At 48.1% G+C, this 18,066-nt stretch overlaps 2 protein-coding genes across 2 annotated transcripts; one reads left to right on the top strand and one right to left on the bottom strand.

The window, feature by feature from the left end:
• Positions 1-279: 279 nt before the first annotated feature.
• EAH_00034370 (hypothetical protein, conserved) lies at positions 280-4,141 on the top strand (the record flags this gene model as incomplete). The annotated part of the gene is made up of 9 exons (XM_013392180.1): positions 280-300; positions 660-788; positions 1,224-1,584; positions 1,780-1,861; positions 2,340-2,484; positions 2,705-2,929; positions 3,415-3,502; positions 3,748-3,878; positions 4,085-4,141. Coding segments are annotated over 9 exons (1,239 nt in total), but the record flags the coding sequence as incomplete, so codon positions are not given.
• Positions 4,142-6,327: 2,186 nt separating this feature from the next.
• Positions 6,328-17,136, bottom strand: EAH_00034380 (hypothetical protein; the record flags this gene model as incomplete). Its single annotated transcript, XM_013392181.1, has 24 exons — positions 6,328-6,405; positions 6,655-6,769; positions 7,395-7,724; positions 8,045-8,583; positions 9,042-9,104; positions 9,363-9,486; positions 9,761-9,855; positions 10,194-10,271; positions 10,914-11,117; positions 11,390-11,490; positions 11,685-11,778; positions 11,879-11,943; positions 12,375-12,525; positions 12,808-13,015; positions 13,393-13,481; positions 13,788-13,963; positions 14,185-14,567; positions 14,718-14,821; positions 15,061-15,111; positions 15,326-15,419; positions 15,734-15,826; positions 16,137-16,241; positions 16,852-17,003; positions 17,134-17,136. The coding sequence occupies 24 exons, from the start codon at positions 17,134-17,136 to the stop codon at positions 6,328-6,330; spliced, it is 3,495 nt and encodes a 1,164-aa protein (XP_013247635.1).
• Positions 17,137-18,066: the final 930 nt, after the last annotated feature.

Genomic DNA, 18,066 nt, shown 5'->3' on the forward strand with positions numbered 1-18,066 from the left:
TATATATATATATATATATATATATATATATATAGATATAACCACGCAGATATATGATAACTTCGCATTAATAAATAAATAAGTGCACACAACTCGCGAAGTAAATAATATATGCTTGCTTAATATATAAATATATGTATTATATATATGCATATGTATACATTTATATATGTATGTGCATGTATCTACAACAATATAGAATATAAAATTGAATTAGGAATGTACAGTGTATGAATGCATGCATTTTGGGGCTTGGGGTTTGTTTGCTTTGCGGTGCAGAAGCGATCTGCTCCTGATCAGGTGAGGATATGTCTCCTTTCTCTTCGCCGTCCTCAGCTAGCTACTCATCTACTGGCTAGCTAGCTAGCTAGCCATCCGTCTAGCCACACGCAGCGCTAGCTATCTAATCACCTAGCCAGCTAGCCACCCACATAGTCAGCTAGCTACTCAGCTCAAGCTGGCTAGCCAGCTACCTAGCCAGCTACCTACTCAGGTAGCTAGCCAGCTAGCTATTCAGCTATCTAGCCATCCACTCAGCCAGCTATCCTGCAGTCCAGCTAGCCTCCCAGCTATCCAGCAGGTTGTCTAACCGAGCTAGCTAGCTAGCTAGCTAGGTGGCTAGGGGCTTGTGGTGCATGCGTTGTGGGTGCTGCTATTAGTTTATGCGGCGGGCTGAAGCAGTTAATCATATAAAGCCTATTCGAGAAGAGAAAGCCAAAGAGAAAGAAGAAGAGACACTTGAAGGGATCTTTGACTTGGCTGCAAAACTCAAAGAAAAGAAAAAGGCGGTGAGTAAACGGAGACAGTTAAAATATAGAGACACCTAACAATATAAATCTAGAGACAGATATAAATATAAATGTAGAGACAGATAGAAATAAAAATATAGAGGCAGATAGAAATAGAGGGTAGAAAAGCAGAGACAGAGAGAGACGGAGACGAATGCAGCATTCGAGATGGAGACAGAAGAAGTTACAGATGTTAGTGTTGTTGTTTGCTGATGAAGAGCAGCAAACATAGTAAAGGAGACACCGTAGCAGCGAGAGAAAATTATGTAGGGGCTTGTTTAGAGAGAGACAGCTAGGAGACAAAGGAGATAGGCGAATTCTCGTGTATTACGTTTGTTAGTGGTTTAGGTGTCTCCTTTACTTCCTTGGTTATCTGTGGTTATTCCTACGTATGCTGTTGCTGCTGTTGCTGCTGCTGCTGTTGCTGCTGCTCAGGCAGCAGAGCCTCTGGAGCTGCAGGTAATGCAGCTGCCGGAGATAGAAGAAGAAGCAGCAACAGAGTCAGAAGAAGAAGAAGAAGAAGACAGAGGTGTTTATCATAAAGATGTTGTTACAGCCCCACAACAAACAAACGTTACGCAGCCCATCGCTCATCCCGTTGCAATAGAGGGTAAGACAGAAAAGGAGACACTGAAGGAGACACCACTTGAGGGGGCACTGAAGGAGATAACAATGGAGGAGACAGCAGCTGAGCAGACACTGAAAGAGATAACACTTAAGGAGACACTCAAAGAGATAACATTTAAGGAGACACCCCAGGAGACAGCACTTGAGGATACACCGAAAGAGATAGCACGTTGGATGTACCCACTATTACATGCATGCATTTTTGCATGCACTGTTGCATGCACTATTGCATGAACTATTGCATGCACCATTGCATGCATGCATTTTTGCATGTACTATTGCATGCATGGATTTTTGCATGCACTACTGCATGCATGCGCTTTTGCATGCACTATTGCATGCATGCATTTTTGTATGCATGCAGGCGAATGTGCTGTTGGAGACACTCTGCACTTCCGCGATGACTCTCCCTACCAAAGAGAATTCCCTGTAAACAGAATAGAATGGTGAGTTAACATAAAAATAGAAGAAAGATATATACATATATATATATATATATTACGTATATATTATATATATACATATGATTATGGATATCTATACCTATCTATATCTATATCTGCGTATACATCTATATATCTGTAGATCTATATCCATATCTATATATATGTGTATGCACACTTATATATGTGTATCTGTATTCATGTCTAAATCTATACCTATATTACTTATCTATGTGCCTGTATGATTATCTATATCTGTTGCTATATCTGTATATATCTATATGAATATCTATATCTGCATGTATCTCAATATCTACATCTATATAGGTATATCTATATATCCATCTCCACACAAGTTATATGTATGCATGCGCCCGATAGCCAGGCGTGTGGCTGAGAGTGAAGTAGGAGAGTAGAAAGTGCTATTGCATGCATGCATGCAAGGGCATGCGCAGGGATGCATGCGTTTGGGGCTGTTCAGGGTGGAGAGTCTGTCTGTTGGGGAGACAACTCTCTTTAGCATTGCACCTCTTGCTGAGGGGCTGAGCGACACCCCACTGACAATACCACCGGACCTCCTAGGGAAGTACATTTGCGTAAAGGCACACAGACGCGTCGAGGATCAAGTAAACCCTAAACCCTAAACCCCAACAAGCAAACCCTAGGCCTTCATAACATATCCTCAGAACTTGTGTTTCTTTCGCTAGACAGACAGGGCAGCAGCCTGCACAACAAGCAGCGTAGCAGTCCCCCAAACCCTAAACCCTCCCGCACAACCCTGTAAACCCTAAACCCTAAACCCTAAACCCTAAACCCTAGGTGTAAGAGTGCGGTTGTTTTGGGCAGCTGGCGAGAACGCAATTTGGTGCTGCTGAAGATGGGGCGTACGATCAGCACGTAGGGGGCCCCCGCAACATCAGGACGGAGCCCCCTAAGGTTTATGTCCCTGTTGTCTCTACTTGCATTGCTGGCCCCGTGCTGCTAGCAGAGGAGACAGCTCTTCTTATTCTTAAAGCCCTCGCCAGAGGAGGCTTCAGCTGCGCTGTCAAGCTCAGAGATGTCCTTGATTCCGTCCGTACTTAATGCCCCACACGCACGCTTGGGGTGTACAAACAGGCAGCCCAGCTTGCATGAATGCATGCATGCATCCATGCATACATGCATCGAGAGTTGCTGCCCTAGACATATTATAACAGCTTTATACAACGGATCTGTATCTTCATGCTGTAGCAGTGGCCCGTATATATTTTTCTGTGTAATGCGCTGGCCTTCCCGCGTCTCTCTGTCTCCGTCTGTCTCTCCCTGTGCCTTTTTGTCTCTCTCTCTCTCTCTGTGTCTGTGTCCCTGTCTCTCTCGCGATGTCTGTTTGTCTCTCCTCCCTCTCTAACGTTGCATTAACTGCAAGCACTACGCTCTCTCCTATTGAGGAAATGAGCGAAGGCTGGGTTCTTTGTATGGCGCATGCGCATATTCGGGGCTGCATGCGAAAGCACGCAAGCATGCATGCATGCATGCATGCTTGGGGCTGCGTGAGGGCGTTTTGCTGCTGCACACAGGCTGATCGCGCAGTTCCTCTCGAACAAGACCCTGTGAAGGCCGCGAAGGCCAAACACAAAATTCCCGCTACCCTCATCGTAGATGGAAGTGCGTCTATTTCTGCTGCATGCATGCATGCATGCAGACGCATTCACATGCATGCATTCATGCATGCAGACGCATCCACATGCATGCATGCATGTATGCAGAGACGCCAGCATGCATGCATGCAGTGTGCACTCTCCCGTGGACTGCAGTCTCGAGGGGGCTCCCTTGTGCGGTTGTGTGTGTGTGTGTATGTCTGCATGCGCGGCTGTGTTTGGGGCTTTGTACCTTTGTCTGTCTGCATGCAGGCGTGCTGGAGTTGCGTTATTTAAAGGAGTTTATAACAACTGACAAAGACGGATGCATTCGGCCCAGCCACATAAAAGAACCCACAAACGCAGACTTCGCCACCATTGAACGAACACTCGACTTGGTCTCTGTACGTTAAGCATGCATGCATGCATGCATTGTCTGCATGCATGCATTGTCTGAATGCATGCATTGTCTGCATGCACGCAGGGAATGCTTGCATGCAACACCTGCACGCATGCACTATCTGCCTGCATGCCCTAGCTACATGCATGAACGATCTGCATGCATGCCTAGCTTGTGTTTGTTTGTGTTTTGTTTGACTTTGCATTTTAGGTGCGGCCATCGACGGGACCGAAGACGCTCGTCGTGGCTCTGGAATTTAAAGAGTAGGGACATACAAGCATCTGCATGCATGCATGCATGCATCTGCACGCACGCATGCATGCATGGGCACTACGTAGTTAGACGACCCCTGCAGCTTGTGCCGCATGCATGCATGCAGTTTGGGGCTTTTGTGTGAGGTGCAGCCACGGATACAAAGCTGGGGGTTGCCAGCAACTTCTTCGCTTTGATGTGGATCCTGCTGTGGGGAGAGACCTAGCGCTGCATCAGTGTCTTGCTTTTCAAGCAGTCAGAAGGGTACTACCTGGCACATTGCTGCTGACGCTGCTGCTAAACCTGATGCTGCGGCGGCTGCTGCTGCTGCTACTCCTGATGCTGCTGCTGCTCGGGTTGCTGTATTTGCTGCTGATACTGCTCTAGTGCTGCTGTTGTTCCTGCTGATGTCAGGGCAAATGCTGCTGTCGTTAACGCTGCTGCTGCTGCTGCAGCAGCAGCGCTGCTGCTGCTGCTGCTGCAGTTAGCGCTGCTGCTGCTGCTTTTGATGCTGCGTCTGTTGCTGCCTCTGGGTGCTTCTGTTTCTGTTGCTGCTGTTCCTGCTACTGTCTGCTGCTGCCGCTGTGCTGCTGCATTATCTTTTCGAATATGTTGCTGCTGAAGTGCTGCTGCAGGCCCGCATTTCTCGTGCGACACTGGACAGCTGGTTTAACATGGGCAATGTGCAGGCCCTTAGGGAGACGGTGCAGGACTTCTTAGAGGGTAAGCTAGCTAGCCAGATAGCTAGCTAGTTATCTGGCTGTTGTTAGTATGGAAGGAGTGCTGCTGGGAGAGCTGTCTTCCATTTAGATGGCAATAGCAGACAGTCCGCCGTAGACCCCACACGCCCCCCAGGGGCTGCATGCATGCATGCATGCGCGTATGCATGCATGCATTCGCGCGTTTGCTTTTGGTGTTGCTTGTCTTCTCTTCCCTTCAGCGCAAAATTTGGAGGCGTCCGAGGCGGTGCCCGCCTACGAGAAGATGCCAACAACTCCCTGGAGTGTCCTTAACTACAGACCCTAACCATGCATGCATGCATGCATGCATGCATGCACGCGTGCATGCTTGGGGCTTGTAGTTCGAGGGGATGTGGCGCGGCATGCACACAGAACAGATACTCGTTTATCTATTCGGGGCTACCAGCCCTAAATGGATGCAGCAGCAAGCAGCCACTCCTCTTCCTATTCGTTTTTTTTGTCTTTGCGGTGCATGCAGCCCCAGCAGGGGGTTCGTAGTTCGGGTGTACGTACTGCCCGCGGCGGTTGCGGCCCTGTGCATGCACTGCGTGCATGCATGTATGCATGCACGCATGCATGCATGCATGCATGCGGACTTGATGAAATGATGGAGTTGATTTGCGAATGTATATATATTACCATTTGTTCATAAAGAAGCCAAAAATGGTCGATAGAAAAGGACTAAGGTGCACAGGCAGCTCGCTGTACACCCCGCGAGTCCCCGTAAACCCTAAACCCTAAAACCCTTGAACCAGCCCTAAACCCTCTCCTGATGACTGGCTGCGCTGCCCTGGGGCTCGGGCAGCAGCGCCTCAGGCGAGGTGCGGCGTTGAGTGCAGTAGAGGGGAGGAGACAAAGGAGACAGCAGCAAAGGGTGTAAAATAGAGAGACAAAAAAGTGCGAAAACGAATCATATACAATATATATTGGAATAAAGAGACAGACAGCAGCAAAGGGGCTATATAGGCAGAGACACAGTAAGCAGAGACAAAGAGATTAGACAACTAGGCGAGAGAAACAAGGCGGCACAGAGGCAAAGAAGAGACAACTAATAAAATTAAAGACAGGGGACATATATATAAAGAAATATAAGGAGACCCTCGCGGTGTCTCGTTGCCTCCATATCCAGAGACAGGAGGAGACAGGCAAAACCGTATAAGATTGTGCGTCTCTCTCCTCCTTTATAAAGAACCAACAACATATACACGTAAATATATAATTAAAAAGAGACAACTAATATAAAAAAGAAACAGGGGACAGTAGGAGACAGGCAGCTGCTAATGCCACTCCAGAAAAATACCACACAACGCGAGAAAAAACAACAACACAGCCCCAAAACCGTCGATACCAACGCATGCATGCACGCATGCATGCAGGTATATATGCATGCATGCATGCATGCATGCAAGGATGCATGCATACTTGCATGCGTGCACGGATGCATGCATGCATGCATGCAAATTAGACATCGTCATCGAAGTCGGAGTGGTGGCGGTCGTCCATCTGCAACAAATCGAAGCGCCCGAACTCCGTATCGCGCTGCAAACGCATGCACAAGCAACCACACAAATGCATGCATGCATGCATGCATGCATGCATGCATGTATCTACTGCCTACCTACCTACCCACGGCACCGAGATGCATGCATCCATGCATGCATGGTTGATGCATCTGTTTTGGGGCTGGTGTGTGGTACTGCTCGGCGTAGCGAGAGGGCTAGCCGTGAATCCCTTCTTTCAAACACTTAAACCCCCATAAACCCTAAACCCTAAACCCTAAACCCTTACCTGTCTGCGTTTTGCGGATCCGTGCCGCCTCATGATGAGGCGGGAGACACACCACAAACCCCCGACAGCTAACACCGAAATTAAAAACAGCAACCACAGGCTTGAGCTCTCGCTTCTGTAGCAGCAACAACAGCAGCAGCAGCAGCGGAAGCAGCAGCAAAGATGCGTTTCATGAGGAAGAAGAAAGAGAACCAAACGGAGAGGCAAAAGGAGACAGACAGACAGAGAAGAGAGACGAAAAGAGGGGTAAATAGACAGAAGAGACAGGCAATCAAAAGGGGACACACAAAAAGAGCAAGGGAGACAGACAGAGAGACAAGAGGAGACAGACACAGAGACAAAGGGAAACAGACAACTGGACAAAAGGAGACAAAGCAGGAGACAAAAGGAGACAAAGCGGGAGACAAAAGGAGACAGACAATGGGACAAAAGGAGACAGAAAGGGAGACAAAAGGAGACAGATAAAGAGTCAAAAGGAGACATATAAAGCGACAAAAGGAGACAGATAAGGGGACAAAAGGAGGCAGGGAGAGAGAGAGAGACAAACGGAGAGAGATTAAGAGACAAAAGGAGACAGAAAGGGAGGCACAAGGAGGCCGAGAAAGAGACAAAGGGAGACAGATAAAGAGTCACAAGGAGACAGAAAGGGAGACACAAGGAGGCCGAGAACGAGACAAAAGGAGACATATAAAGAGTCAAACGGAGACAGACTGAGACAGAAGGAGACAGAAATGACGCACTCTTCAACGATGCATCTCTCTGTCTCCTCATCCCAAATTTTTCCTTGTGGGCACTCCACCGCCACTTCGCTTTCTTCTACATGAGGAGAGAAGCTTAACTCCGCGTGGTGGGGTGTCTCTTCTTCTTGCTGCTGATGCTGTTGCTCGTGGTGTTGCTGCTGCTGCTCGTGGTGCTGCTGCTGCTCGTGGTGCTGCTGCTGCTCTTCGTGGTGGTGATGGTGGTGGTGCTGCTGCTGCTCATCAGGGTCTCCTTTTTGCAGCAGCTCCTCCTGCGGCACTTTCGGGGGGACTAAGGAGATAGGGCGGACAGAGCCGGGCTCCGTCTGGGCCCTGCAGCAACAGCAGCAGCAGCAGCAGCAGCAGCAGCAGCAATAGGAATGAAAGTGCGACGCCGCAACGGGGGGAGAGGGCAAGAAGGGACAATTAAATGCAGCAGCAGCAACGAGATGAAGACTCGCGATCAGCCACAAGACAAAAAGAGACATACAAATATAAAAAGAAGCAAAGAGAGAGAGAGAGGGAGAGAGACAAACGGAGACAGACAGATAGTGCAGCAGGCAGGAAAAGAAAAGTAAAAGCGCAGCTTCTGCTGCTGCAGCTAGCAGCAAGAGAGGAGACAGACTGAAAAAGGAGACAGTCCCCAAACCTACCTGTTGTATGGATCGATGATGCCACCCATCTCCGGCTTAACAAGACCAACTCCTTCCAACTGCTCTTCATGAGTGCTGCCGCCTACCTGCTGCTGCTGCTGCTGCTGTTGCTGCTGCTGCTGCTGCCGAGGAGTCAGCGGCGGCGGGGCTGGCAGGGCCCCCCCCTTCCAGGGAGAGAGCCTTTGCGCTTCATTCTCTCCTTCTATTTGCAGCACTACTTGCTGCTGCTGCTGCTGCTGCTGCGGGGTGCGTGTGGTAAGCCACTCAAAGGAGAAGGAAGCCCCACTGCCTGCCTGCATGTCGATGTGCAGAGTTGCTGAGGGCCCCAAGGAGCGTAGAGCGCTGGCTGGGAAGAAGAAAGACCAAACAACTCCGCTGTCACCGCTGCTGCTGCTGCTGCTGGTGCCATCTGCAGCATCTAAGTTTACCTGAGCTGCAGGGTATACGTACACCCCAGAAGCACCACGCAAGTGCACAGCCCCCTTCGCCTCCAGAGACCCTTCCTTCATTACAGCTGGTTCAGACAAACGCAGCAGCAACTGCATGCATACACACACACACACAGAAACACACAGACAAAGGTATGCAAATGAATAATGCATGCATGCATGCATGCATGCATGCGCACATGCACATACACACAGAGAGACAGAGATGCAAACGAATCATACATGCACGCACGCATGCATGAACGCATGCACGGAGAGACAGACACACGCAGTAAGCATATCTGAATGCATGGACACCGACGCGCACACAACGAAGCAAACGTAGATACAGATGCACAAAACAGCATTAACAATATACCTCCTAGAAGTTAGGCCTGCATAGCATATAGACAGAGAAGAGACAGAAGAGACAGAAGAAGGAGAGACAAACAAACAAGACAAAGAAAACCAAGCGACAGAGAGACAAGATGAAGAAAGGTATCATTATATACAAAACAACAAAATAAAAATAAAAAAGAAACAGAGACAGACAAGGAGACAATACACACCAGAAGGTCCTGCCCAGCCTTTATAGGGACGCTAGGGTCGGGGTGTAGCGCCACAACAGAAGGCTGCAGCACAAACACATAAAACACAAACCCTAAACCCTAAACCCTAAACCCTAAACCCTTGGTTGGCAGGAACCAGACACCCAGACCCCAACGAATATTTCTCTGCGGCGGTTTCCGCCCTTTCAACGAAAAAGACACACAAAAACCCCTTTATCGAAAGCCCCAATGCATGCATGCATGCATTTATACAAATGCATGCATGCACAGCTGCAGCGGGGATGCATGCATGAGGGTGTAGAGAGCGTGGGGCTGTCTGACTTTGAGTGTTTTGTTGCTGAGCGCATGCATGTGGAAGAAAAACTGAAAAGGGAAACATCGCTCGCGGTGGTTTGCAAACTGAAGAGGGAAGTGATCGTCCGCAACGCGCAGCACAAATCGGCCCCTATAAAAGCAACAACGCAAACCCTAAACCCTAAACCCTAAACCCTAGAGGCGAATCAATTAACCCTAACCCTGAACCCCACAGTAGAACCAAATCACCCTATACCCTAAACCCTTTCCACAAAACCCTGGGGCAGAACCAGTAAACCCTAAACCCTTAACCCTAAACCCAATATATCAGTCAATCAACCCTAAACCCTAAACCCTAAATCCAGGCACCCAAACCCTGCACCCTTCACCCTAAACCCTAAACCCTAAACCCTAAGTGGTCGTACGGGTCGAGGTGCGTTGCAATCCACTGGCGCGCGTTTACAGGGTGGTCTGCTGCATGCAGGAAGTCGAACTCCCCAACAGCAACAGTTTGGGGTTGCTGCAGCAGCAGCAGCAAAACAAACAGAAGCAGCAGCAGCAAATGAATATACAACAGCGCTAGAAGATAGCTAGTCGCGGGCATAGAGACAGATGCAGCAAAATACCATCAAGGCAAAGAGACACAGCATTTGATTGTCTCCTTTTTAATTAAAATACATATTTTTTCTGCTTGTTTCATATAGTTGTTGTTTATTTGTTTGTTTCTTTTTCTTTAAATGGCGAACCCCATACTTGTATTATATAATAAAAGCATTTATACTTAAGAACATAATATTTATTATATTTTATTTATATTTTAATTTAATTATCTTTAATCAATTCAATAAAAAGACAAACCGAATCTGCAGTGACGATGTCCATCTCAACGTGCGAACCGAAGAAATTATACCCAACCTCCGCCATTACGAACGACGGCTGAACAATAAATAAATAAATAAATAAATTAACTAATTAATTAATTAATTAACAATTTAATTAATTAAGGTTTTAATGAACGAGTACAGCAAATAAACCAAAAGAAAATAAATAAATCGATATATAAAAAAATATAGAGGCAAAACAAATAAAATGTTTAAAAGAAAAGTACAGACAAAAAAACTAATTAAAACAGCGACACCCGGATTTCGCCTCATCAAATAAACAAAAAGAATAAAAATAAATATGTATGATATATAAATTAATTAATAAATTAACAATTAACAACTAAATAAGTAAAAATAAAATAAGTACATAGACACACATATATATGAGCACAAATATTATATATGCAGCAATAAAACTAACGTAATTCAAGCGTTATTTATTAATAATAATTATAGCATGCTGTGTGTACACCGCAAATCGAGGTAAAAAGCAGCTATAGAACGACGCAAATGCAGAACAATAAAGCCAAAGGAGACAGAAAAAGAAGAGAGGGGGAGCTGGAGACAGTTGAAGAGACACTGCGAGCAGCAAAGGAGACAGAAGAAACGGCACGAGTAAAGCAAATGGCAGTACGGAGACAGAAGAATTTATAATTGTATGTATGCATGCATGCATGCATGCATGCATGCCCACCTCGGAGACATCAAATTCAATTGTCTTTAGAAACCCCTCTTGCTGCTGCTGCAGCGGCTGCAGTGCAGCAACAACTTGCTGCTGCATGCCTTCTTCTTTGTGTCTCCGCGGAGACACTAAAGCTGCTGCTGCTTGTACTGCAGCAGCTTTAAAGAACTCCGATGCAGAGACAGCTGGCAGCCCCAAGCCGGTACAGCTGCTCATCTGCATGCACACACACGAACAACTTGCATGCAGCTTAAGAAGTAGAAGAAAAACTAATCAACCAAAACTTCCTTTTGCTGCTCCCAACAGCAGCCATACACAAAACCAAAACACTGTCTGCAATACAAAGGTGCATATGATACACCTGAAAGGGGCTCAGGTGTATGTACACTTGAAGTGGTTCAGGTGTACATACACCTCAACCAGGGTTCAGCTGCATGCACACCTGAAGAGGTTCGGGTGTACGTACACCTGAAGGACGAGAGACGCACCTGATCCAACTCGCGGTAGGGAAGTGTTTGAATAAACAAATCAAAAAGGAGACAACTGTCTCCGTCTCCAGACAGCACTAAATGAAAGGCGGAGTCGTCGGCTGCAGCACAACGAGCACCAAACCCCAAACCCTAAACCCTAAACCCTAAATCTCTGGGAGCCCAGCCATAACCTCGGGGCCTACAGAGTGCAACGCCGTCCCCTTCCGTATCTCCAAACCCTACCCCTAGCCCCCAACATGTTGAGTTAAACCCTAAACCCTAAACCCTAAACCCTAAACCCTATGGAGCTTACCCGAAGGCCTGAGTCTGTATATGCGTTCGCGGTGGCCTCCCCCTACTGTCCAGTCGTGCACCGCCTCAACGTCTTGAGAAGCGCCGTCTTGCAACTGGAGAGCAGCAGCGCACGCTCAGGGTTTAGGGTTTAGGGTTTGGGGTTTAGGGTTTGGGGTTTAGGGTTTGGGGCTTAGGGTTTAGGGTTAGACGCACCGCCATAGTGATGCTGCGCGTCTGGTCTTCTATGAAGAGGCCAACCTTCAAGAGCAGCTCCTCGCCTGCATGCATGCGGCAGCAAAGACCGGCCGAGGGTTTACGGTTTGGGGTTGTTAGGGTTTAGGGTTTAGGGTTTAGGGTTTCTTGCACACCTTTTGTCTGGATTGCAATGCGGTGTTTAGACGCCAATCCGCTGTGCAGAAGTCCCTTCGTTCGAATGACGACGCGCCCTTCGCTATCCAGTGGGCCCCCTAAAGGAGGTGCGCATACACCCCAAAACCCTAAACCCTAAACCCCAAACCCTGAATCCTAAACCCTAAAAACTGAGGGAGGTGCGTATACACCCCAAATCCCTAAACCCTCAACCCTCAATCCAAAGGAGGTGCGCATACACCCCGAAAACTCTGAGCCATAAACCGTAAACCCCAAACCCTTAAAAAGGTGCTTATACACCCCAAAACCCTAAACCCTAAACCGCCGCTTAAGGACTTACCAAGAGAACCACTTCCGCTCACAGTGTTGAGGTCAGTAGGCAGAGGCAAAGCCCCAAAAGCAGAACATTCTTCTAAAGGGTTTAGGGGAGACCCCTCACCCGCCACGGAGTGTACAGAGAGATGCAAAGAAAACTGCAAACACCGAGAAGCCTGCAGACAAAAACCCAAACAAAAAACACAAACCCTAAACCCTAAACCCTAAATTCTAAACCCTAAACGAATAAAATTTAGGTTATGCACCAAGGATAAGACAGTAAAGATAAACGAAGAAAAAAGATAAACATCATACACACAAACGGTAACTGCTACCCAGCTAGCTGGCTATCCAGCTGCAAGCTAGCTAGCTAGCTTGCTGCCGGTTAGCTAGCTGCTAGCCAGCTAGCTAGCTAGCTGTTGGTTAGCTAGGAGATAAGGGCGGCTGGTGTATGCGACCTGCGCATCCGCGAGTAGTTTGTCTCGGAGAGCATTTTGGTAGCGATTTCCGCTGCTGCTGCTGCTGCTGCTGCTGCTGCTGGTGTTTGTGTCTGTCTCTAGGCGAACGCGCAGCATATGCTGCCCAGCTCCTAGCAGCAGCTTCAAAGAGTTTTGCTGCCCCCTCTGTTCACCTAGCCATAGTCCCTCCGCGACTTCAATGCCGACTCTGCATGCAGCAGAGACAGCGAAGGGAGACAGACAAAAGAAATAAATGTCTCCTCAGCACGACAACACCCAGACCACACCCCTCGCACACAAACCAAATCGAGAAGCACACGCAGCAGCAGCAGCAGCAGCAACAGCAGCAGCATTGCTACATGTTGCAGACAGATAACAGATAAATCCCCGCTGTCTCTGTCTCTCTGTCTCTCTATCTGTCTCTCTTTCTTTTTGTCTCTCTTCTTCTGTCTGTCTCTCCCTATTTGTGCGTCTGTGTCTCCTTCTCAGGGTGAGAGTGCTGCATTTGTTTGAGTATGTGTTTATTAACATTATTTATTAACTACTGCAATAAGAAGAGATTTAAATAAAATATAAAAGACATACCTCACGAAATCTACAACGAAGTTAGACCCGACCTCCGCATACACCACAGAGGGGACAGCCAGCTGCAGCGGCACTGCAAGCAATTCTCCCTGCAGCACGGAGACAGCAGAGACAGCAGAGACACAAGAAACAGCAGCACAAAGAGATTTAATCTGTCTCCTCCTCTCTTGCAAGCAGACAGCAGACAAGACGGCTCTGCTTTCTACCCTCCAATGCAGCCTGCTTCTACTGCTGCTGCTGGTGTTGCTGCCGCTGGTGTTGCTGCTGCTGGTGTTGCTGCTGCTTGCGTTGCTGCTGCTGGTGCTGCTGCTGCTGGTGTTGCTGCTGCTGCTGCGCTGCAGCAGCAAAACAGCAGAACATAGCAGGGAGAGGGAGACAGTAAAAGGGCGCCTCACTGTCTCCTCCAGCGCTGCAACATCTACACTGAAGACAAACTCCTCGCTTTCAAAAGAAGAAGGAAGAGGAGAAGGGATAGACACCCGAGGGAGACTGCGGCTGCATGCAGCCCCAGAGGAACCAGTCCCCTCTACCCTAGGCAAAGCCGCATGCAGTGCATCTATAGACATCAATCCTGCAGACGCATGCATGCATGCACACAAACACAGATACAAAAACCAGCTGTACAAACAGACAGCACACCCTAAACCCTAAACCCTAAACCCTTAACCCTAGGGCCTCACCAACACTGCAAGCCACAGCTCGCCGCCCTCGTCAATCCTGTCCACCCTAACACCCTAAACCCTAAGCCCTTAACCCTAAACCCTAAACCCTAAACCCTGGATCTAGGCCCACCAATAGTCGTGAGGAAAGGCTCCGACCCCTCAAAGGCAACGAGATAAGAGCCTGGCTGCAGCAGCGTGAAGAGATTGTTTTCTTTTGCTTCTGCTATTGCACCCGTAGCCGGCAAAGGCGCAGACACCAGCTCCTTGCTGCTGCTGCTGCTGCTGGGAGATGCGAAGACGCGTATCTTCAGCTGAGCATCAGAGGCAAGAGCGGGTTCAGCAGCAACGCGGAAGACAGTCGGCTTGGAGACAATTAAACTCGTCCGTGCAACCCCACCAGCAGCAACAAGCTGCTTGTCTTGGTGGTGCTGCTGCTGCTGCTGCTGCTGATCGCCGTGAAACGAAAACACAGAAGTCGCGAAGATCGGCACGTCCGGGTCCGCCAGCCATCCCCTGCAGCCCCAAACACTCACATCTCCACCACATGCATGCATGCATGCATGCATGCATACATACATACACTCCATGCATGCATAGAGCAATGCATGCTTGCATGCATGCATAGAACAATGCATGCAGCAATGCATGCAAGAGGAGACGAACCTGTTATTAAGAGACTTGGGGGGCATTTCTATGGGCAGCAAGTCGGGCACCTCCAGCAACTCCGCTCGCACAGCATTTAACAGCGCTGAGTTATTCTCCCCTAGCTGCATGCATGCAAAGCCACTATCAAAATTTACATGCATGCATGCATGCACAATGTACATGCATGCATGCGTGCATGAAGTGAAAAGAATGCATGCGAGAATGCATGTTTAATATGCAGTTGGCGATGCGCACGACCCGGCCCTAAACCATAAACCCTAAACCCTAAAATGTATATAAAACTTTAATGCATGCATGCATGCATGCAGCAATGCATGCATGGCAATAGGCAGGGCCCCACCTCAGCGTTGATCGTCGCGTGGGCGCAGAGGCGCTCGGTTTCCGGCTGTGCCTGCAGAAACCTCAAAACACAGTTCTAACCCTAAACCCTAAACCCTTATTCCTAAACCCTAAACCCTAATCCCTCACGGCTACCTCGAAACGCTAAACCCTATTTCTTAAACCCTCCACTCTAAACCCCAGTGGGAGTGATTTCTAACTGGTGGTATACAAAAGCTTCAACATGCAACCCCTAAACCCTAAACCCTAAACCCTAAACCCTTTACCTGATCGTATATAACAAACTTCAGCACGTAGTCCCCACCAGGGAGGTCACGAGACAGCAGCAAAATCCGCCCCTCCGTATATTCAGACACAGCGCTGCAGAGACACCCAAAACGCATGCAAGCGGCCAGCCCCAAGACACTGTACAACGCATGCATGCTGCTGCCAGCAGCACATCTCAAACGTGCATACAACTGCATGCATACTGCAGCGGCAAGGAGGGGTGCAGCAGGTTTGCATGCGCTATGCATGCGTGCATGCGTCTCCCCGTCTGTCTCCTTGTCTCTTTGCACTTCTGTCTCTCTTTGCCCATCTTTATGCTTGACTATCTCTTTTAATGCATGCATGCATTGCATGCATGCATGCATGCATTAAAAGAGATAGTCAAAAGGAGACAGGAGGAGACTCACAATGGGGCTCGCCTTAAACCCGCTTCCTCTTTGCGGTGTAACTCCAACCGCAGCGGCAGCCACGCCGGCTGCAGCGCCACCTCCACCCTTAGGCTGCAGCAAACAGCAGCAGCAGCAGCAGCAACAGCAAATGGAGCAACAGCAGCAACTGCCGCAGCTGCTGCTGCAGCACCGCTGCAGCAGTGCTTGGCAGGGCTGTGCAAGGAGACAGAAAAGCAAAACGAGCGACAAACAGACAGAAGACAGACAAAAAAAGAAGTTCATAGACAGAGACTGAGGAGAAGGAGAGGGAGACAAAAGGAGACAGTGGAGGAGACAAAAGGAGACAGAGGAGGAGACATAAGGAGACAGAATAAGAGACAAAAACACCCAAATAGGGATATTAATAGTGTCTCCTTCTGACCTGCTGCTGGGCCCTGGAGCTGTGAAGGGGAACTCAGGGTGCAGCGAAGGAGACAGCCAAATGTCGTGGGGTCGAGACACCTCAACGCCGTCGGACCCCAACTGCCTGCAACCCCACACGTACAAATTGCATGCATGCACGAGCTGTACGCACACCCCAGCCTCAACAGCCCCACTGCTGCGTCTGTCTGTCTGTCTCCTTTTATCCCTTCATCTGGCGCTGCTGTCTCTAACTCCTCTGGTGTGTATCAGGTGTCTCTCCTCCTGTCTCTGTCCCCCTGTTACAGGCGTCTCCTGCAGTTTCCTCCTATCTCCTTCTGTCTCCTCTTTCTGTTGGTGTCCCCTCCTCTGTTTTTGTCTTCTTCTGTCTCCTCTTTGTGTTGCGGTTTGCTTCTTTTTCCTTGCCTGCTGTCCTCTGTATATTTATGTCTGTCTCTGTGTTCTGTCTCCTTCTGTCTCCTTTCCCCTCTGTCTCCTTTTGTATCCCTACTATATTTGTGTCTCCTTTAATCTCCTTTCTATATATTTGTGCCGCCTCTTATCTCCTTTTGTCTGCATTTTATGCTCGTGCCTCTATCTGTCTCCTTTCTACATTTCTGTCTCCTTTTGTCGCTTTGTCTATATTTGTCTCTCTCTCTCTCTGTCTCCTTTCTATATTTCTGTCTCCTTTTATCTCTTTGTCTAGACTTGTGTCTCCTTTTGTCTTTCTTTCTTACTTGGGGAGAAACATAGAGGCATCAAAGGTGGCGTTGAAGGCTCCGAGGGCCGCCTCACGTAGCTGCTGCGGAGACAGCTGCTGCTGTCCCCGTGCTGCAGCAGCAGCGCAGCACAGCAGATGCACAGACACCCCAAGCAAATAAGCCGCTACCTACTCTGTACACAACACCCTAAACCCTAAACCCTAAACCCTAACCCCTAAACTGTAAACCCTAAAGGCCAAGTCTTTAACCAGAATCCCTAAGACCTAAACCCTAAACCCTAAACCGTAAACCGTAAACCATTGAGCCCAGATCCTTAACCCTAGCCCCCCAAGACCAAACCCTAAACCCTAAACCCTAAACCCTAAACCCCAAACCCTAAACCCTAGACGAACCCCAAGGGCAGACAGGGACAAGAGAGACAGGAGCTGCAACGAAATGGAAATGTGCGTGGGGACAGGAGACAGACGAAGCCCCAGGAGGAGTGAAGGTAAATCGAATGACGTAGCGCCCAGCCGAGTCAGCCTCTATAAACAAAAATAAATAAATAAATAAATAAATAAATAAATAAATAAATAAATAAATAATAATTAAATAAATAATTTATGAATAGATGATGATAATAAATAAACAAATAAAGGGGGGAGAGTAAAGAGGAGATAATGTGCAGGACAAATACTATACAAGACACAATAAAACAACAAAGACAAGAAGCAGCAAAGACAAGACAGCAACAAAGACAGTAATAAAGACAGCAGCAAAGACACGACAGACACGACAAAGCAAGAAAAGAAGAAGAAGATAAACAACAAGACAAGACACGGCAAGACAAGGCATAGTGAAAATAAAAGACAAGACACAACACCAAGACACAACAAACAAGAAGCAATATAATATATATATATATATATATATATATAAAGAACGAAGAGACAAAATATAAAAGACACGAGAGAGAGCGCACAAGGAGACAGAAGAGCCAAAATGTGTATGAAGAAGGAGAGAATAAAAAGCTACACAAACAAAACAGAGACAACAAGCAGCAAGCAAGACACACCCATAAAGAGATCTCCGTATGCTTCAGCTAAAATAGTAGAAGGCTGCCCCTCCGGATACACCACAAGGTGGGGAGCGGATCCCAAGGGGACAGACACCGCAAGCTTCAGCAGAGAGCGTCGAGGCACAGACAAAGTCAAGAGGTGATGTCCTTCAAACGCACACACAAATAAACGC

Source organism: Eimeria acervulina, genomic scaffold (assembly GCF_000499425.1).
Source record: "Eimeria acervulina Houghton genomic scaffold, Eah_scaff351, whole genome shotgun sequence".
NCBI lineage: Eukaryota > Apicomplexa > Conoidasida > Eucoccidiorida > Eimeriidae > Eimeria > Eimeria acervulina.